The following is a 22,490-nucleotide window of genomic DNA, read 5'->3' as shown; positions in this document are numbered from 1 at the left end:
AATAAATTAGTTAATACAAAAACCAAGAATTTGTGTTCTGGATGTGCGTGTGTGTGTGTGTGTGTGTGTGTGTGTGTGTGTGCGCAGGACGTAAGTCAAGTGTATTGAATCGTAGGCACAAACCTTGAGTCGAGGTCATCTGGATCTTGAAAGTACAAAATATACTGCAGATATACCACATCGACCGTAATGAAGACGTCTGTGTCTGTTGTCTTACCTACGTCAGTGGTGCCCAGGTCTGTAGATTGAGACTTCAGTGTCTGCCTCTTCCCTCTTGCACCATGCTTCATTCCTACTTGGCTCTGCAACACACCAACAGCTAAAGTGTCAACAAGGTTACAGGCTAGTAGATATGCAGGAATGTAGTGGAGAGATGGATGGATGGAGTGGTAGCGGCAGTGCGCTTCAAGGGGGGTGAGAAGGGAGGGATGGAGAGAAGTAGTACCTGATGCGAGCTGTAGTTGGTCTGGCTGTGCATGAGAGGGGGACATAGGCTATACTGGAGAGGCTGGCCCAAAAGAGAGTAGCGCCCATCACCTGCACACACACGGGACACAGCACAAACATACACATGCTAAAATACGAATTGACTAATGTCGGTTCAATTATTTCAATTCCATTTAGTTTTTGTTCTTCCTCTGTGAGCGAGAGGTAAATCAGATCAAACCTAAAATGTGCAATGTAGTAGGGAGTTGCAGTTTCCAACAGGCCAATAATCCACATGGTTAATTACAACATTTTTTGGGGGCGATAAACTATGACCCATTGCGCGCCTACAGTACTTGTCCGGTCTGTGACAAGAATACACAAGAAAATACATGATGTAAGTGATGGATAGTTTGTGTTCAGCAGTCAGTCAAAAGTAAACCTGATTTACTCTGAACTACTAAAATAGTGATTTTGTCAGACTGCATAAGTAGCAGCTCTATAGATATTAAAATACCTGGAATGAAACAAAGTCATCTAATAAAACAAATGTAATATATGAAATATTGTATTCAAGTAAATAAATGATGGTTGTTAAGTGATAAGCAGTAATGGGCAGTCATAACCATCATGTGACTTTAATTCATTGTTTTATTCTGTGTTAACAGCATTCTACCCACATAATACATAGTGCATTTAACGTTTTAAAAAGGAAAATTGCACCGTAATCGACCTCAAAAAGCACTAATTGCTCAGCACTAGTGAGAGGGCATGTTATACATGAGATGGGTGTGTGTGTGTGTGTGTGTGTGTGTGTGTGTGTGTGTGTGTGTGTGTGTGTGTGTGTGTGTGTGTGTGTGTGTGTGTGTGTCTGGGTCAGTGCCAGCCATAAGGGTAAGGTGAGTAATGCAAAGTCAGGTTCTCGGGCCTATTAGTGGCTGGCCAAAGACGAGATGGAAAGGTCATGAACAGGTCAGAGTGGAAGTGGGTGAAAGATAAAGGACTAGGGTTTTATCTTAACCGAGGGGCCGTGTTATATTTTACAGCAAAGGCTGCAGCAGAAGCAAAGTCCTTCATCACCGGCTCTTTGGTCTGCGCGATTGGCTGGGGGAACAACGCATGTGCGCTGGTGGCGCAGTCGTGGGGAAACTTGAATGCTCTCATATCTCTTCTGTGGGGAAACTCATTTAAACTTGTTTAAATCTGTCTGAAGGCTTTCATACAGTTGAAGTTGGAAGTTTACATAAACAAGTTTTAATGACTCCAACGAAGTGTTTCAACAGTTTTAGAAAGTCGGTTAGGACATCTTTGTGCATGAAAAGTAATTTTTCCAACAATTGCTTACCTTATAATTCACTGTGTCACAATTCCAGTGGGTCAGAAGTTTACATACACTAAGTTGACTGTGCCTTTAAACTGCTTGGAAAATTCCAGAAAAGTATGTCATGGCTTTAGAAGCTTCTGATAAATAATGTCAATTAGCCTGAGTCAATTGGAGGTGTACCTGTGAATGTATTTCAAGGCCTTCCTTCAAACTCAGTGCCTCTTTGCGTGACATGGGAAAAAAATCAAAAGAAATCAGCCAAGACCTCAGGAAAAAAAAATCTGGTTCACCCTTCAGGGGAAATTTCCAAACGCCTGAAGGTACCACGTTCATCTGTACAAACAATAGTACGCAAGTATAAACACCATGGGCCATGCTGCCGCCATACCGCTCAGGAAGGAGACGCGTTCTGTCTCCTAGAGATGAAAGTACTTTGGTGCGAAAACTGCAAATCAATCCCAGAACAACAGGTACAAAAGTATCTATATCCACAGTAAAACGAGTCCTGTATCGACAACCTGAAAGGCCACTCAGCAAGGAAGAAGCTACTGCTCCAAAACCGCCATAACACCATCCGAACCGTGAAGCACAGGGGTGGCAGCATCATGTTGTGGGGGTGCAGGAGGGACAGGTGCGCTTCACAAAATAGATGGCGTCATGAGGAAGGAAAATTATGTGGACATATTGAAGCAGCATCTCAAAACATCAGTCAGGCAGGATGTTAAAGCTTGGTCGCAAACGGGTCTTCCAAATGGACAATGACCCCAAGCACACTTCCAAAGTTGTGGCAAAATGGCTTAAGGACAACAAAGTCAAGGTATTGGAGAGGCCATCACAAAGCCCTGACCTCAATCCTCTAGAAAATGTGTGGGCTGAACTGAAAAAGTGTGTAAGGAGGCCTACAAACCTGACTCAGTTACACCAGCTCTGTCAGGAGGAATGGGCCAAATTTCACCCAACTTATTGTGGTAAGCTTGTGGAAGGCTACTCAAAACATTTGACCCAAGTTAAACAATTTAAAGGCAATGCTACCAAATACTAATTGACCCACTGGGAATGTAATGAAAGAAATAAAAGCTGAAATAAATCACTATTATTATGCTGACATTTCACATTCTTAAAATAAAAGTGGTGATCCTAACTGACCTAAGACAGGGAATTTTTACTCTGACTAAAATGTCAGGAATTGTGAAAAACTGAGTTTAAATGTATTTGGTTAAGGTGTATGTAAACTTCCGACTTCAACTGCACAGTATCCTTCACTATCTATTATTTAACATCTATTGCATCTTAGCCGCTCTGTCACTGCTCATCCATATATTTTATACTTATATATTTTCATCCCATTCCTTTACTAGATTGTGTGTATTAGGGTTTGTTGTGGAATTGTTAGATATGACCTGTTAGATACTGCTGCACTGTTGGATCCCGAAGCATAAGCATTTCGCTACACTCACAATAACATCTGCTAACCATGTGTATGTGACCAATAAAATTGGTTTATATTCCAAATATTGAGTTGCTACCATACCCTGTACACAATCCATGTCCCAACTGTCTCAAGGCTTAAAAATCATTATTTAACCTATCTCCTCCCCTTCATCTATACCGATTGAAGTGGATTTAACAAGTGACATCAATAAGGGTTCATAGCTTTCACCTGGTCAGTCTCATGGAAAGCGTAGGTGTTCTTAATGTTGTGTACACTCAGTGTACAGTATATTCAGAAAGTATTCAGACCTCTTGATGTTTTCCACTTTGTTATGTTATAGCCTTATTCTAAAAATTATTAAATAGTTTCTCTCTCAATCTACACACAATACACACCTATAACGACAAAGCAAAAACCGTTTATTTTTCAATTTTTTCAAATGAATAAATCAAATTTAGAAAGTACTTTGTTGAAGCACCTTTTGCAGCGATTACAGCCTCAAGTCTTCTTGGGTATGACACTACAAGCTTGGCACACCTGTATTTGGGGAGTTTCTCCCATTCGTTTCTGCAGATCCTGTCAGGTTGGATGGGCAGAGTCGCTGCACAGCTATTTTCAGGTCTCTCCAGAGATGTTTGATCGTGCTCAAGTTCGGACTCTAGCTGCGCCACTCAAGGACATTGAGACTTGTCCCGAAGCCACTCCTGCGTGGTCTTGGCTATGTGCTTAGGGTCCTGTTGGAAGGTAAACCTTCGCAACAGTCAGAGGTCCTGAGCACAATGGAGCAGGTTTTCATCAAGGATCTCTCTGTGCTCCATTAATCTTTCCCTCGATTCTGACTAGTCTCCCAGTCCCTGAAAAAATATCCCCACAGCATGATGCTGCCACCATCATGCTTCACCGTAGAGATGGTGACAGGTTTCCTCCAGACACGAGTTCAATCTGGGTTTCATCAGACCAGATAATCTTGTTTCTCATGGTCTGAAAGTTCTTTAGGTGCCTTTTGGCAAACTCCAAGCGGGCTGTCATTTGCCTTTTACTGAGGAGTGGCTTCAGTCTGGCTACCATAAAGGCTTTATTGGTGGAGTGCTGCAGAGATGGTTGTCCTTCAGGAAGGTTCTCCCATCTGCACAGGGGAACTCTGGAGCTCAGTCAGAGTCACCATCAGGTTCTTGGTCACCTCCTTGACCAAGGCCCTTTTCCCTGATTGCTCAGTTTGGCCAGGCAGCCAGCTGTAGGAAGAGTCTTGTTAGTCCCAAACTTCTTCCATTTAAGAATTATCGAGGCCACTGTGTTCTTGGGGACCTTAAATTCTGCAGAACTGTTTTGGTACCCTTCTCCAGATTCGTGCCTCGACAAAATCCTGTCTCTGAGCTCTAAAGACAATTCCTTCGACCTCATGGCTTGGTTTTTGCTCTGACATGCACTGTCAACTGTGGGACGTTATATAGACAGGTGCGTGCCTTTCCAAATCACGTCCAATCAATTGAATTAACCACAGGTGGACTCCAAATTGTAGAAACATCAAGGATGATCAATGGGAACAGGATGCACCTGTCTCATAGCAAAGGTTCTGAATACTTATTAACTTAAATAAGTGATTTCAATGTATTTTTTAATAAATGTGCAACAATTTATAAAAACCTGTATTTGCTGTCATTTTGGGGTATTGTGTGTAGATTGATAAGGGGGGAAAAAATTGTCAATTTTAGAATAAGGCTATAACATAAAATATGGAAAAGGTCAAGGGGTCTGAAAACTTTCCGAATGCATTGTATATACATATGTGTGTGCACAAGCGTGACTGTGTGTGACTGCACACCTGTGTGTGTGTGTGCCCGTGTATTGTTACCTTGCGCAGGCCCTGGTCCGGGCCGGGGGAACTGTGACAGTAGGGGCAGGGGGCCGAGGCCAGGACAGACGCTGCTCACGCTGCCTGAGGGGGAGAGAGTGGGGGACTGGGTAGGGGAGGCCAGGGGACTGCTCATCTGAGTACTGGCCTGGAAAGGAAAGGGGGGGGGGGGGGGGGGGGTCAGAACTCTGCAAGGATCCTTTACATGAATGCTATACAGTATGTGTGTGCTGTATTGCATGTATGTGAATGAGTGAATGTGAGTGAGTGAGGTATGAGCATAGTGGTATAGTGTACCTGTTGTGTGTTGTCAGGTTTGTAGAGTTCTCCAGGCTTGCTGGGCCTCTGCTCTAGGCTGTAGTATTTGCAGGGGTTCCACTGTACCAGAGGAGGGTTCTGGGCAGGCTGCGGTCCGTTGGGGACGCTAAGCTGCATGACCATCACCCCGGGGCCTGGGGGTGGCACTCCTGTAGCACACAGACAAAGTTGAATGATGTTACACATTGCAGCAGTGTTCTTCAATCCAGGCAAGGCCACATTTAGTATAACACAATGTAGTCAAGTGTCCTGAAAAATATATAGTGGAGAACACACTTTCCGTAGAGTTAAGAATGTTAGCTCTCTTTGTGGCATTTCTATTTGCAATGGCCCATGTACAGTATGTTGCAACCTCCTAAATGCAACGCTGGTCTCGGCTTATATGTCTAGGCTTATATGTCAAGGCCAGTACGAACACAGCCGATTGACGTAATCAACAAAGTCCGAAAACATCTCTTTGTGAACCAGATGAACAGTCACCTGAATATTGCTGCTGCATCTGCTGAGGGTTGCAAGGGGATGGAGACTGGCTTATCTGGTACTGCTCTGAGTTGGGCTGCAGGTACCCCACTGATGGGCTGGGAGAGACACACACACAGCGACAGACACACACACACACACTGTGTAAGCACTTGGCAGCCCGCCACATGCACAGACGGTAGGCATATCACGCCGACAAGCTGCGGTCTGCTAGACTTCAATTACAATGCAAATATTTTGTTTAGCAAGCGTGTAGAAGGAATCTGAAAGCAGCAAGTGTGTGTGTGTGTGTGTGTGTGTGTGTGTGTGTGTGTGTGTGTGTGTGTGTGTGAGAGAGAGTGTCACAGAAAATACATATTCAAATGTTCAAGAGGTTGCTTATTGATTCCAGTCTTGTGAGTTTCTATCCTATTCAATAGTTTGTAATGACCTCCGTGTCAAACACTTAAGAGTGCATTCAAGCTGTTGACGTGTCAGCAGGAGAACGTGTTACAGATAGACGCACTGGCAGAACACGTCTTGTCACAGATAGTGTTAAACAACTTAATTCATACCTGGATGGATTCAGACCATTACTCTGCTTCTGGAATTCAGACAAATTCTATGCAATGCTTTTGTTTTCTTATTAAGCGTACTTTATTACAATTCTGTGAGTTCTACAAGTGAGCTGTAACTAATACTTATTAAGAACATGTTATCTAGTGTTCGATCTCAAAATGTCTGCTGTGGCATCACCCGGGTGTGTGTGACATGTTGGGAGTAGTGGATTTTTTCCCTATACAATATCAAGCACTTATATAATAAATCTTATTTTACCCATCTACCTTGTGCTGTTCTGTTGTGTGGGGGTGATGACGCTGTAGTATATGGGCATCCCTTGGCCTGGCATGGGTCCCTGTACCCCCTGGACAGTCTGGAGAGACTGGCTGACCGGCACCATGACTTGCTGCTGGTACTGCTGCTGTACCACCTGCTGAGACTCATTGGCCACCGGCACCTGATGGGAGATGTAGAAGGTGATATACTATAGATATCGCTTAGCCAGAACAGGGCGTAAACTAATGACACTGTGGAATACTTGACTTGGGAAAGGTTATTGGGGTTCATTTATGTTCTGGGGTTTGTCTTTGAACGAAACAACACATTCATAAATATCCCTAATCGAAGAGAGAAGTTGTCTGGCTCCTCTTTAGATCCACGTCTTAAAGAGACAAGAGTCACAAACCGGTTAAGACTTTTATCAAGAAACGGGTTGTAGTTATTTTACCATGTTGCATTGAAAATGTACAGCTGTTCATCGTCGACATGGCAGTAAAACGCTAGGAATACCATCAACAGAGGTGGCATACTCAATAAAAACAGAGCCTTCAGGAACTCTGAAACATTCATGTACACTTTGCGTGATTTAAGAATGCACATCATCATGCATGGAATTCAAGTCAATTCAATACACCTACATGTAAGACAGGCAATTTGCCTTTCTTAATTGCCCCTGAGGGAATAAATCAAGTTTCATTGAATTTACTTGAGGGCCTACTGTACCGGATATGAGGACATTTGTGGGTACTGGACCATCATCCCTGTCATCTGTCCTTGTATGCCCTGCCTCTGAGAAGTGATGAGGGCCTGGTTCTGGGGCTGCTGAGGTACTCCTATCATCCCCTGGTACTGGGGCTGCTGGCTGGGCATCATGGTCTGGAGACCTGATGGAAACAACATGCAGTGTGTTAATACAGGTGTGTGTGTGAGAGTGTATTCTGGGAATGCTGCACTCCTATTCCCCCTGTACCTACTGGTGATGACCATATCACGTCATGGTTATGTTAACACAGGCTGTCTAGAAAGGAAGGAATGTACACCTAAAGCCAAGGAAGACCCGGGTCTGGAGCTTAAAAAGTTGCCATGGACAGTATAGCAGGGGGTAGGCTTGTTGCAGCCTTAATGCTCAGGGTCCTACAAGTATAATCATGGTAACTTTCGGGAAATCATTGCATCAGTACTGTTCTCCCCAATTACACAATGTGGTAACTAAAATAGCCATTTAATCCTGGTGACCATTATTTAGCTGACCTTGATCATTGTGTAAAGAGATATCAAAAAGTCCTACAGTTGCACCATTTAGCGCATCCTGACTGGCTGCACCACCGCTTGGCATGGCAACTGCTTGGCATCCGACCGCAAGGCGCTAGAGGGTAGTGCGTAAGGCCCAGTACATCACTGGGGCCAAGCTCCCCGCAATCCAGGACCTCTATACCAGGCGGTGTCAGAGGAAGGCCCTAAAAATTGCCAAAGACTCCAGCCACCCAAGTCACAGACTGTTCTCTCTGCTACTACAAGGCAAGCTGTACCGTAGCGCCATGTTTGGAACCAAAGGGATCCTGAACAGCTTCTATCCCCCAAGTCATAAGACCGCTGAACAGTTAATCAAATGGGCTAGCTGGACAATTTGCATTGACCCTGTTACTTTTTTTGCACTGGCTCTATGCACACTCACTGGACTCTACCTACAAACTCATACACACTACACACACTTTCACCCTGCTGCTAATCTGTTTATTATCTATCCTGACTGCCTAGTCACGTTTACCCAAAGGTTTGGGCACACCTGCTCATTCAAGGGTTTCTTTTTTTCAACTATTTTCTACATTGTAGAATAATAGTGAAGACATCAAAACAATGAAACATATGGAATCATGTAGTAACCCCAAAAAAAAGTGGTAAATCAAAATAGATTTTATATTTGAGATTCTTCAAAGTATCCATCCTTTGCCTTGACGACAGCTTTGCATGCGGTTGGCATTCTCTCAACCAGCTTCACGAGGTAGTCATCTGGAAGGCATTTCAATTAATAGGTGTGCCTTGTTAAAAGATAATTTGTGGAATTTCTTTCCTTCTTAATGCGTTTGAGCCAATCAGTTGTGTTGTGACAAGGTAGGGGGTATACAGAAGATAGCCCTATTTGGCAAAAGACCAAGTCCATATTATGGCAAGAACAGCTCAAATAAGCTAAGAGAAACGACAGTCCATCTTTACTTTAAGACATGAAGGTCAGTCAATCCGGAACACTGCCAAGAACTTTGAAAGTTTCTTCAAATGCAGTCGCAAAAACCATCAAGCGCTATGATGAAACTGGATCTCATGAGGACCACCACAGGAATGGCGGTGGATAAGCTCATTCGAGTTACCAGCCTCAGAAATTGCAGCCCAAAGAAATGCTTCAAGCAACAGACATCTTCAACATCAACTGTTCAAGGAGACTGCGTGAATTAGGCCTTCGTGGTTGAATTGCTGCAAAGAAACCACTACTAAAAAGGTCACCAATAAGACGACTTGCTTGGGCCAAAAAACACGAGCAATGGACATTAGACTGGTGGAAATCTGTCCTTTGGTCTGATTTGAGATTTTTGATTCCAACCACCGTATCTTTGTGAGACGCAGTGTAGGAGAATGGATCATCTCTACATGCGTAGTTCCCACCGTGCAGCATGGAGGTGGTGGTGTTTGATGGTGTGGAGGTTCTTTGATGGTAACACTGTCAGTGATTTATTTTAAATTCAAGGCACAGTTAAGTTAACCAGCATGGCTACAACACCATCCTATCTGGTTTGCGCTTAGTGGAATTATCATTAGTCGGGACAATGACCCAATACACCTCCAGGCTGTGTAAGTGTTATGTGACCAAGAAGGAGAGTGATGGAGTACTGCATCAGATGACCTGGCCTCCACAATCAACCGACCTCAACCCAATTAAAACAGCGCCGGAGAAGGCGGCTGACGTTTTACGTGTCCCCAACTGATTTTTTTATTTATTTTTTAAAACGTATTTTGTACATAATGTTGCCGCTACAGTCTCTTATGACCGAAAATAACATCTGGACAGCGATTACTCACCACGGACTGCCAGAATCTTTATTTTTCCTTTAACGAGTCTGACGAGCCCGACGTGAATGATATACTGCTTTCTTAGGAACAAGCCCAGATCCCCGTGATTAACATGAAGAGGCGGCGGAGAAAAAGGGCTGTCTCCAGAGAATTTGTAGGCGATCAAATAAACCCCCACCTCCTTCCATTCTGCAAGCAAACATGCAACTTTTGGAGAATAAAATCGATGACCTACGCAGAAGATTAAACTACCAATGGGACATTAAAAACGAATATCTTATGCTTCACAGAGTCGTGGCTGAACGACGACACTATCAACATACAGCTGGCTGGTTATACGCTGTACCGGCAGGATAGAACAGTGGTGTCTGGTAAGACAAGGGGCGGCGGACTATGCATTTTTGTACATAACAGCTGGTGCACGATATCTAAGGAGGTATCAAGGTATTGCTCGCATGAGCTCATGATAAGCTGTAGACCACACTATCTACCTAGAGAGTTTCCATCTGTATTTTTTGTAGTCGTCTACATACCACCAGACTGAGGCTGGCACTAAGACAGCATCGAATAAGATGTATTCCGCCATAAGCAAACAATAAAACGCTCACCCAGAGGCAGCACGCCTAGTAGCCGGGGACTTTAATGTAGGGTGACTGAAATCAGTTTTACCAAATTTCTATCAGCATTTTAAATGTGCAACCAGGGGGAGACATTGGACCACCTTTAGTCCACACACAGAAATGCATACAAGGCTCTCCCTCGCCCTCCATTTGGCAAATCAAACCATAATTCTATTCCTCCTGATTCCTGCTTACAAGCAAAACATTTAAAAAGGACGCACCAGTGACTCGATCAATAAAAAAAAGTGGTCAGATGAAGCAGATGCTAAGCTACAGGACTGTTTTGCTAGCACAGACTAGAATATGTTCCAGTATTCCGTCGATGGCATTGAGGAGTACACAACATCAGTCACTGGCTTCATCAATAAGTGTGTCGATGACGTCATCCCCACAATAACCATACATACCCCAACCATAAGCCATGGATTACAGGCAACAGCCACACTAAGCTAAAGGCTAGAGCTTCCGCTTTCAAGGAGCAGGACTCTAACCAAGAAGCTTAGAAGAAATCCCACTATGCCCTCTTACGAACCATCAAACAGGCAAAGCATCAATCCAGGACGAAGATCGAATCGTACTACATCAGCTCTGACGCTCGTCAGATGTGGCAGGGTTTGCAAACCATTACAGACTACAAAGGGAAGCTGCCCAGTGACACGAGCCTAGCAGATGAGCTAAACTACTTCTATGCTCGCTTCGAGGCAAATAACACTGAAACATGCATGAGAGCACCAGCTGTTCCTAAGACTGATCACGGTCTCCGCAGCCAATGTGAGTAAGACCTTTAGACAGGTCAACATTCGCAAGGCCAGACGGATTACCAGGATGTGTACTACGAGCATCAGCTGACCAACTGGAAAGTGTCTTCACTGACATTTTCAACGTCTCCCTGTGAAGTCTGTAATACCAACATGTTTTAAGCAGACTACCATAGTGTCTGTGCCCAAGAACACTAAGCTAACCTGCCTAAATGACTACTGACCCGTAACACTCACGTCTGTAGTCATGAAGTGCTTTGAAAGGCTGGTCATGGCTCACATCAACACCATTATCCCAAAAAGAATAGACCCACTCCAATTTGCATACCACCCCAACAAATCCACAGAAGATGCACTCCACACTGCCCTTTCCCACCTGGACAAAAGGAACACCTATGTGAGAATGCTACTCATTGACTACAGTGTCGCGTTCAACACCATAGTGCCCTCAAAGCTCATCAATAATCTAAGGACCCTGGGACTAAACACCTCATTATGCAACTGGATCCTGGACTTCCTGACAGGGCCACCCCCAGGTGCTAAAGGTAGGTAACAACACATACGCCATGTGTGATCCTCAACACAGGGGCCCCTCAGGGGTGCGTGCTCAGTCCCCTCCTGTACTCCCTGTTCACTCATGACTGCACGGCCAGGCACGACTAACACCATCATTAAGTTTGCCAATGACACAATAGTGGTAGGCCTGATCACCGAGAACGATGAGACAGCCTATAGGGAGGAGGTCGGAGACCTGGCCATGTGGTGCCATCATGGCCATGTGGCTCTCATCGACGGGGCTGCAGCAGAGCAGGTTGAGAGCTTCAAGTTCCTTGGTGTCCACATCACCAACAAACTAACATGGTCCAAACACACCAAGACAGTCGTGAAGAGGGCACGACAAAACCTATTCCCCCCCAGGAGAATGAAAATATTTGGTATGGGTCCCCAGATCCTCCTCAATGAGAGCATCACTGCCTGGTATGGCAATTGCTCGGCCTCCAACCGCAAGGCACTACAGAGGGTAGTGTGAACAGGCCAGCACATCACTGGGGCCAAGCTTCCTGCTATCTAGGACCTCTATACCAGGAGGTGTCAGAGGAAGGCCCTAAAATTTGTCAAAGATTCCAGCCACCCTAGTCATAGACTGTTCTCTCTGCTATCACACGGCAAGTGGTACCGGAGCACCAAGTCTAGGTCCAAGAGGCTTCTCAACAGCTTCTACCCCTGCGCCATAAAACTCCTGAACATCTAATCAAATGGCTACCCAGACTAATTGAAACCCCCTTTTACACCGATGCTACTTTCAGTTGTTATCATATATGCATAGTCACTTTAATAACTCTACCTACGTGTACATATTACCTCAACTAACCGGTACCTCCGCACTTTGACTTAGTACCGGCACTCCTTGTATATAGGCTAGTTATTGTTTATAGTTTTTTTTTTTTTTGTTACCATTTCCTCTTTTTTATACATTTTGTCTTTCTTTTTAACTGCATTTTTGAGAAAGGGCCCGTAAGTAAGCATTTCACTGTAAAGTCAACACCTGTTGTATTTGGCGCATGTGTCAAATAACATTTGATTTGAAATATTTTAGATATCTGAACCTTATTGGTGGTGTTTCTGTTGATCGTGTTGACTGGGTGGCCGAACGGACTCACGTATACAGTGTTGCCGAATCAGGTAGGCAGCGATTCGGTCATCAACGCCTTGATGAAGGTTTTAATGCCTAAAACGCAACACACTGTTGATAAATGTTTATTCAGGAAAAACACAGTGTACAGGAGTCCTGCCTTTCCCCAGTCCTGCTTACTCTTCACCCACACTACTGGATCTAAGCAAGATTCTCACTCAACTGTGCATCTTCATTTTAATATGAAGTGTAGAAATGTAGTTGGCGTTTGGCACCCCAAAACCCAGAATTTGACATGCTAATGGTCCTGTTTAAAATCTGGTAATTGGTTCTCAAAAACAGCTGTATTCTGTACCCCCATGCAAGTAGATTGATCTAAATTGGTGTGTGAACAAGGATGTGGTCGGATGTAATTTAAACTGCACAGCACTTTAAAGACCGTCAGATAGGTAGATGAGAGGGATGGGCATGATATTGACCTGACTGCTGTGTGGGCTGGGGCATCGGCTGGGAGTGCTGGGTATGGGCAGGGTAGGACACCTGGTGAGACATGGGTCCAGGCCGGTACTGCTGCCCCGTGTTGGGGTACTGCCCTGGTGGGTAATACGACACATGAATCTGCGGAGGGGTTCGGTAGAGGGAGGGAGGGAGGGAGAAATACACAGTTCAGTTTTTAAAATTATTATTCCAACCAAGGTGCATAAATAGAGAAGCAAACTAGAAATCAACTATTGCACATCCAACAAACTATCCCAGGCAGTGCAGGGTGTTTGCGTTCCACCCTACGAGCTTGACTCCGTCGGAGTTAGCTCCCTATTGTTTAGTTCTGCGAGAGAGACAGATCTGTAAGCTGTGAGCCATGCTGCCTTAAAGCTTTAGTGGCTGTCATGAAGGGCACACTACAGGAACTACTAGTGCACTACTAGCGCTCTAGAGAAATCTCACTCTACCCATGGTATTCTCCTTACTGTGAAAGCACTGCCACTTCCTCATGAAGCCAGCAAGAGACATCAGTGCAGCTATTTGCCAAATTCCTACTTGGGCATTGTAGGAACCCCAGTGTAGGATCAATGACATGGAGGTTTTGTCCTCCAGAATATAAATGAATATTTTATGGATCCAAACGCCTCGTTACTGACTTGGCTGGAGGGCAGTGTGATGAGAAGAGAGAGGTAGAGGCAGGGAGAGAGAGACTGAGAGAGACGCAGCGGTGGAGGCAGTGAGACGCAGCGGTGGAGGCAGGGAGACGCAGCGGTGGAGGCAGGGAGACGCAGCGGTGGAGGCAGGGAGACGCAGCGGTGGAGGCAGGGAGACGCAGCGGTGGAGGCAGGGAGACGCAGCGGTGGAGGCAGGGAGACGCAGCGGTGGAGGCAGGGAGACGCAGCGGTGGAGGCAGGGAGACGTAGAGAGATGTAGATATAGCAGAGGTAGAGATGTGTAGAGAGAGATAGAGGGAGATGTGTAGGGAGACGTAGAGATGTGTAGAGAGAGATAGAGGTAGAGAAAAGATAGCACAGAGAGAGCGCAGACTTCACAGCCAGTCACACAGCACTGAGTGGAAGAGAGACACTGTCATACCGTCGCTGTGTGTGAATCCAGCTGCGATTTCACAGGAATCACACCATTGACACTTTCTTACATTTGATGGTAAAGTTGTCTAACAAAAAGTGTTTGACTCTCTCTAGCTTCTCAAGCTGTGTGTGTACTTTCAGTCAACTTATATTCCAACTTCAGCTCTGTATTCATTATATTTGTGCACAGCTGCTGATGTAAAAAGGGCTTGACAAACATCTGATTGCATCAACAAAAAAACTATATAATACCTGTTGCGGGGGAGGTGGCTGCATGTATCCCTGTGGCGGTGGAGGGGGCTGCATGACGGTCTGGGAGGGAGGGGGTGGAAGAGGAGGGGGGTGGGGGTGTCCAGTGTTAGGCTGGTAGCCAGACGGAGGGGCCAGGGGCTGGCTTGTGGTGGCCATGATGTAGCCAGTCTGGGGTGGGGGGTGTTGGGTGAGGACAGTGGGCCCCTGGGTCTGGTACATGGTGGGGGGCTCCGGGGCCTCGCTGGAACCCTGTCTACTCAGAGTCATCTGGCTGAACTGGGGAGCCAGTTCCTCACCCTGAGAGAGAGAGAGACGAGGGATTAGAGTTACTAGTGGGTTGAAAACCGTAAACATACTGGGTAAAGTTCACAAGGGATATCAAGGATCTGGAACGATTCTGTATGGAGGAATGGTCTAAGATCCCTCCCAACGTGTTCTCCAATCTCATAAAATGTTTTAGAAAATTACCTTTATCCTCACAAGGTGAGGTATTGAAAAGAGGGGTGTCAATTGACCCCTAGCTTTTAGAGAATAATTTTTATTACTTTCTCTGAGTAGTAGTATAAAATAATACAATAAAAAAGTGTGCATAGAATTATTATTATTTTATTTAGCTTTATTTAAATTGGCAAGTCAGTTAAGAACAAATTCTTATTTTCAATGACGGCCTAGGAGCGGTGGCTTAACTGCCTTGTTCAGGGGCAGAACGACAGATTTGTACCTTGTCAGCTCAGGGATTTGAATTTGAAACCTCTCAGTTACTAATCCAAACGCTCTAACCACTAGGCTACGCTGTTCAGTATATAAAAAAAATGGTTTGATCATCCTTATCGAGGGTGTCAATAATTTTGAACCACACTGTATAACAGTATATACACTCACCAGCCAGTTTATTATGTACACCCACCTAGTACTGGTTCGGACCACCCTTTGCCTCCAGAACAGCCTGAATTATTCGGGGCATTCTACAAGGTGTCGGAAGCGTTCCACAGGGATGTTAGTTCATGCATCACGCAGTTGCTGCAGATTGGACAGTGGTACGTTCATGCTGTGAACAGAGTTCTCCATCTCGTGCTAAAATGCGCTTTTGGGTTGATGGTCTAGCGAATGTGCATGCCACTAAAGTAAGCTGAACTTGCTGCCATGTTCCAGGCAATGTTTTTCCACTCCTCAATTGTCCAATGTCAGTCGAGTAAACCATTCCAACGTTTTTGCAACTACCTCCCCCTAACAAAAACGGCATTCTGAGATGCCGTTCTGCACCCCACTGTTGTACTACATCGTTATTTGTTTGTGGCTCGCCTGTTAGCTTGCACGACTCTTGCCATTCTCCTTCGACCTCTCTCATCAACAAGCTGTTTTCGACAACAGCACTGCCACTGACTGGATGTTTTTTTGTTGGGTCGCACCATTCTCAGTAAACCCTAAACACTGTCTTGCGTGAAAATCCCAGGAAGGAGGACGTTTCTGAGATGCTGGATCCGGCGTGCCTGACACCAACAATCATACCACGCTCAAAATCTCTTAGGTCACTCGTTTTGCCCATTCTAATGCCTCGATGCATTGTGCCTGCTTTATGTGACAAGCCATGTCACTCATCCATTTGTGAATGGGGTGCTGTAATAAACTAGACAATAAGTGTATAATAGCTACAGTACACTCCACTGCTACTGAGCCTTCCATACCATGCCTTTCTCTCTATCAGTCTCACAAACAAATCACTATTATTCATTAGACGAATGACATGGTAACATGATAATTCCCCATTTACACCAACGGCCTTACAAACAGCCTGTGTTCATTGTGTATCTGTTAGTGCATGTGGTGAGACAGGATGGTAGTAGTACCATGTACTGCTGGGGAGGAGAGACAGGCAGCAGAACCTGGGGACAGGAGGATGAGGAGTAGGACACAGGCTGAGCTGGCTGCAGAGACCCCACCGGCGAACAGAGGGAGAGATGGAGGGAGAAGGAGAGGCGGAGACGCAGACAGAGTTCAGGTAAGGACACAGAGGGCAGTTATTGGGCAAAAGAAGATGAAAAAATGCAAGAATATACTAATTTCCAGTTACATTTTTCTACAAAAATGTAAATTAAGTTCATGCCATGAGCTTCTCCCTCACCTGAGACATCATGTGGTTGTGATTATGGTTGTGGTTGCCCAAGGGGTGTTGCAGTGGGGTGGGCAGCAGGGCGGTCTGGGGAGGCTGGGTCTGGACCTGTTGGGAGGGGCAGGGCAGCAGGCTGCGACCCCCAGGGCAGGGGCCAGGCTGGGGGGCCGGGGGCTGAGGACAACCATCTGGACTCACCAGGGGCAGACCTGCAGGAGATGAAAGTCAAAACACAGAAACCGCACTGTCTGCTTCCTCAACATTTCCGCACTCTTCAGCATTTCTTTCCTCTACAACTTGTGAGCTGTCGATACTCCTCAGACTGTCTTCTCTGTTCAGTATGGAAATGTGTGTGTGCGCGCGCAGCGTAAAATACGCACCAGTGCGTGAGCCCCTGCAGGAACCCTGTGAGCTCTTGTTGCTGCCCAGACTATCTCCTCTGGTCAGAATGGAGATGCCAGAGAAGCTGGATGCCTTTGTGACCGGGGGCCGCAGGGTCCTATTGGAGCTGTCTGAGTCTGTACTGCTCCAGGGCCTTGGCTCCAGGCACTTCATTTCACTGTCCGTACTGCTCTGGCGGCTGCTGGAAGCACGGCTGGAGCTCTCACGGTTACCCCTAGAAAGGGGAGAGAGGAGAGAGGGAAGTGAAGGGGAAGGGGAAGAGAAAGAGTGAAAGGGGCAGCGTAGAGAAGGACAGAGGGAGAAAGGGGAAGATGAGGGAGAGAGATGGAGGGGGTAGGGTAGATGAAAGAGAGAGGAACAGAGAGGTGGCGAGAAAGAGGGAAGGAGAGAAACGGGGTACAGAGGCACAGGGTGATCAGCAACAGGTTAAGAGCATGCACGTTGACAGGGCGTGAGAACGCTATAACCCACCGCCACCATGGGGCACTCTCTGTTCACAACGTTGACTGACATCAGTAAACCGCACAGCATTCAACAAACCAAAATGCAAATGCAATAAAGACGTCGACTGGCTGGTGAAACCAAAATTCAGGCAACAAACCACACAGTTACCGCCACACTGTAGTGCACCCTCCCCCAACCAGCACAGAGAACCACATGCAGGTGACTGATGCTTTATCCAATCAACACCAAGGTGAAAGAACAAAGGACGAGAAGAAGACATGAGGACAGCAGAATGAGGGTGTGATAACTCACACCTGACACACCACTACAAATACAATAAGGCCAATGGACAAAACACGCCTGCGCATAGACACACACACACACACACACATATATATATATATAGAAACCAGGCCCCCCCTGGGTGCGGTCTGAAGCATGAAGTCACAAGCGCTGCTGGTCAGCTACTGTGTAGCAACCTAGCGATGCCTATTTTAATTAAATAGCGATCCATTGTGACTACTACATTCGTCGTCACAAAGTTCCACGTGCTGACACCGACCAATCGCGGGCCGGCAAGCTACGAGGAGGCTCACGCCCCCATGCCATAGACATCAAGGATCTCTCTCAGACCAGGATGAAAACTACTACATCGACAATGATCCTTTGCTAGTTTTGGCCTCCATCACCTGTTCGGCGTGATCCTTAGTGCTTTTCCTGGTGCCATTCAGCCCCACTCATCAATATGGTGCGCTTCAAATTCTTCCACCTTCATGCGCCGTCGGGAGTTTCCCCATAGGAATATGTCAGCGCTATCACCATCTACCGGGTCTTAATGTCTATGATAGAAACACACCGTCTCGTTGCAATATTCATAAGGTGCTGTCACCCTGGATGAGGGCTGCTGCCAAGATGATCCATCACACTTGGCATTATTAGAATGCATCCAGAAACGACCAGGACGCTATCAACTTGTCATAACCTACTGTCCTACCCCAACATCGGCTCACTGTCGCTATGTTTACGTCCTACGGCTTACTTATATCTTAATCTAATATGGATTTTATTGCATCTCAATCAAATTTGACAAATGCAAGTTCGGGACAGTAACGTGATGACAGTGTTTGAGTATTCAGACTCATCACCGAAAACTGACAACAAATGCTTGGATTTTTGACTAACAATAGAAAATTCAACTCAACTGAAATACAGTGGGGTGCGATGACTGCACATACTGTGGTACCCTATTGGAGGGGAATATCCACAGAACAATAACAAGCTATACCACCACAAGAAATCACAGACAGGCAAAACGGCCAAGTCTGTTAAACTCGTCTGTGCCAGATATTCTGAGAAATGACTGAGGTATCCTAAAGCGGATTTGAACTTTGTCTCTGCCATAATTTCCTATAACCTAAAACAGCTTCTGGACATCGGAACAGCGATCACCAACCTTGATTTGGGATGAAAATATCTACTTCAATGAGTCTGCAGCTCTGGATGTTCTGCTTACTCTGGACCAGGGCTGTTACGGTGACCGCATTACCGCCACACCGGCGGTCACGAGTCATGAATGAAGTCTAATTCCACATGACGTTTAGTCACAGTAATTAGCCTTCTCCAAGCTCTGAAACTGCTGATGGTAATTAGTAAACTAAATGCCTGGTACTCAGCACTATTGTCCCTCTAATCACTCTGACGTCAATGCAAATGTAGGCAAAAATCTAATCAAACACTTCATGAGAGCCCATGTTGCACAACATTTCTATAGACTATGAAATTACGTGAGAAAACTGATGGCCTCTATTAGAAAGAGGATCCCATCAGCTATCTATAGGCTAGGCCTACTATATTTAATCAACTTTCCTAGTATTAAGCACATTGCTCGTCTTTACAACAGTATTGCCTACTTGGCTGGCATAAAATGGACCACGGGAAAAGCGTCCTCCATTTGTTATTTAAGTGCATAGATGACACGTCCCCCCCCCCCCCCCCCCCCCCCTTCTACCCCTTATTGATACAGCTGCATGTTAATGGTCCATTCTAAATTAAAACAAATTAGACACATTCTATTTTGTGTATGTAAAGCCCAGATTAAATCAAGAATAAAATAAATAAAAATATAGGACAAAAACACACATCACGACGAGAGACCACAACACTACACAAGGAGAGACCTACGACAACACAGCATGGTAGCAACACAACATGGCAACAGCACAAAACATGGTACAAACATTATCGGGCACAGACAACAGCAAAGGGCAAGAGGGTAGAGGCAATAATACATAACGACCAAGCAGCCACAACGGTCCATAATTGAGTCTATGAATGAAGAGATAAAACTGTGGTTGTATTAATCTATCACATCCCACAACTGTCCCAGACTATGTTTGGAATATTTATTTCTCGCACAGAATAGGTCAAATTTTGTATTATGGGGGATAGTGGATTGACATAGGCTAGTGCTTTTGATGTTCGTTAGGCCTACTCCTCTTGTTGGCTGACGAAAAGTATGTGGACAGTTCTTCCAATATCATCAATGGGCACCTCGGAATTGGATAAGGATGTGCGCAGTTGCGTCCCCAATGTGTCTCGTCTTCACTTGCAGCCTGTGAGAAAGATCCGATCACATGACGGACAGCCATGTGAGTGAGAGGTATGTCGGAGCACGAAGAAAGAAGGGAATTAAAGTTATATTCAGCCCAAGGGCACAATGGCCACCAAAGGTATGGATTCTTTTAGGGGGCATTTACGGCCACATAAAGGGGATGCCGCTGGAAAATTTTAGGCATTATTAAGTGCTTGTGAAATTGTAAATGAGAGACTGATGAAGTGTGTACAGCCTGCACAAAAACCAAGCAGGGCTCAAGCCTTTCATACAACTTTTTTCAAATCATCATTAGTCACATAATGCAGCCTGAGAATGTATTAAAAAAAATCTAAACATATAGCCCAACGTTTGTATCACAACTAAAGTTACATTAATAACTCTAAATTAATCATATAGGAGGTCCTATTTCTTTGTTAACCGCTCAACACAGAAGCCCTCAAATGTTTGGAGAAAATATCCTTTATTTTTTATTAAGCTTTGTTCAATTGTATTCTTCATACTATAAAATATGAGCGCAGCCCACATCCATATGGCACAGCCAGATCAGGACCTAACAAAGACTCAGAGTATGCTATTCTGTTCTTCTGAAATAGACTACATTTTCTTCATATCGTGTTTCTTTAGACCTGTCTAAAATAAATAATACATTTATTGTGAAGGTATAGGCTATATTAAACAGATTTTTTTGACTTTTTAAAATGTAGATGTTACAAAACGTTTGCATCAGTGGCTTGTAGGTTACGCGTGGAAGCCATTAGATGCTAAACGTGTATGTTAAAAGGTAAATTATCGTGAGACCGGCAGTAATTTGCTTGACAATTACCGGCTGACAAAGTAGACCGCCGTTGCCCTCTGTTCAATTGGCAAGCATGCAGTCACTGGAGAAAAACGGGATGAGCTCCATTCTAGACTATCCTATCTCATGGCTGAACGAGGCCATGGATCATTTACATTGAGCAAAAATATAAACGCAACATGTAAAGTGTTGGTCCCATGTTTCATGAGCTGAAATAAAAGATCCCAGAAATGATCCATATGCACAAAAAGCGTAACTCTCAAATTTTGTGCACAAATTTGTTAACATCCCTGTTTCTCCTTTGCCAAGATAATCCATCCACCTGACAGACGTGGCATATCAAGAAGCTGATTAAACAGCGGGATCATTACACAGGTGCACCTTGTGCTGGGGACAATAAAAGGCCATTAAAATGTGCAGTTTTGTCACAACACAATGCCACAGGAGCGTGCAATTGGCATGCTGACTGCAGGAATGTCCACCAGAGCTGTTGCCAGATAATTGAATGTTAATTCATCAATTTGGCCGTACACCCAACCGGTATCTATATCTGTGACCAACAGATGCATATCTGTGTTCCAAGTAATGTGAAATTCATAGATTAGGGCATTATTTATTTATTTCAAATGACTGATTCCCTCATATGAATTGTACCTCAGTAAAATCAATGAATGTTCCGTTTATATTTTTGTTCAGTATACATCTTGCTGGTTTTTCTATGCATCAAGACCAGATGGTAGACTCGGGTAAGACGAAGGGAGGGGTGTGCCCCTTTGTTAACAACAGCTAGTGCAGGATCTCTAATGTTAAGGAAGACTGAATTTTTTTTTTTTTAATACCTCATGATAAGCTGCAGACCATACTATTTACCAAGAGAGTTAATATACATGTTTATACTGTAGCTGTTCAGATACCACCACAAATCAATGCTGGCACTAAGACCGCACTCAACGAGCTGTATAGGGCCATAGGCAAACAAGAAAATGCACATCCAGAGTCGGTGATTTTAATGCAGGAAAACATCACCCTAACGCCACACACAGAAACGCATACAAGGCCCTCCCTCGGGAAAATCAGACCATAACTACACTGAGAATACCAAACATTAAGAACACCTGCTGTTCACGGCAGTCAAGTCATTCCGCCAAAAGTTGTTTACAATCTAGGCCGGTTGTGGCCACAACTAGACCTCGTTTAAGAAACAATCGTATTTGTACAGTACATTGTTTAAAGCACACTTTTGTGTCTCAGTCACAAACAACAGCTCCAATAAGCCTGCTATAGTGAAAGGCTTGTAGAGTTTCAGAGTTTTTAGTTCGTCTTTCGCCGGTAGGGGTCATGCGAGCTCTGGGCATTACTGAATCAAATTAACAAAATGAGTTGAAGAGTCATTCTTTTTGACTGAACGACGTGAAAAGATCTGAGTCAGTAAAAAGAGTCAAACTTCCTTTCACAAATGTCTATGGAACTAATTACAACCTACCTCAAATCCCTTTTTCAACATTACTGAGCTAAGTCGGCTAAAGACGTTTCAGTATGATTGTTTCACTGCTGCAGATCACAACCAAACACAAAG

At 44.8% G+C, this 22,490-nt stretch overlaps 1 protein-coding gene across 10 annotated transcripts in view; it reads right to left on the bottom strand.

Moving 5' to 3' along the window:
* The window catches only part of LOC109891495 (R3H domain-containing protein 2), a 74,395-nt gene that overhangs the window by 1,774 nt on the left and 50,131 nt on the right, over positions 1 to 22,490 (bottom strand). For 9 of the 10 annotated variants that reach the window (XM_031824716.1, XM_031824713.1, XM_031824720.1 and 6 more), the window contains 12 exons: positions 17,039 to 17,274; positions 16,671 to 16,867; positions 16,396 to 16,473; positions 14,549 to 14,845; positions 13,205 to 13,343; positions 7,375 to 7,535; positions 6,657 to 6,829; positions 5,833 to 5,930; positions 5,332 to 5,501; positions 5,035 to 5,182; positions 446 to 537; positions 218 to 302 (listed from right to left, as the gene is read on the bottom strand). In XM_031824716.1, coding sequence (XP_031680576.1) covers positions 218 to 302; positions 446 to 537; positions 5,035 to 5,182; positions 5,332 to 5,501; positions 5,833 to 5,930; positions 6,657 to 6,829; positions 7,375 to 7,535; positions 13,205 to 13,343; positions 14,549 to 14,845; positions 16,396 to 16,473; positions 16,671 to 16,867; positions 17,039 to 17,274 — 1,874 coding nt within the window. The remainder of the gene's footprint in view (positions 1 to 217; positions 303 to 445; positions 538 to 5,034; positions 5,183 to 5,331; positions 5,502 to 5,832; positions 5,931 to 6,656; positions 6,830 to 7,374; positions 7,536 to 13,204; positions 13,344 to 14,548; positions 14,846 to 16,395; positions 16,474 to 16,670; positions 16,868 to 17,038; positions 17,275 to 22,490) is intronic. The other variant, XM_031824722.1, reaches the window with a different exon arrangement.

The sequence above is a fragment of the Oncorhynchus kisutch genome, linkage group LG5 (assembly GCF_002021735.2).
Source record: "Oncorhynchus kisutch isolate 150728-3 linkage group LG5, Okis_V2, whole genome shotgun sequence".
NCBI classification, from domain to species: domain Eukaryota; kingdom Metazoa; phylum Chordata; class Actinopteri; order Salmoniformes; family Salmonidae; genus Oncorhynchus; species Oncorhynchus kisutch.
Note: the sequence above shows the minus strand (reverse complement) of the source record. Positions and strands in the feature narration are given on the sequence as shown.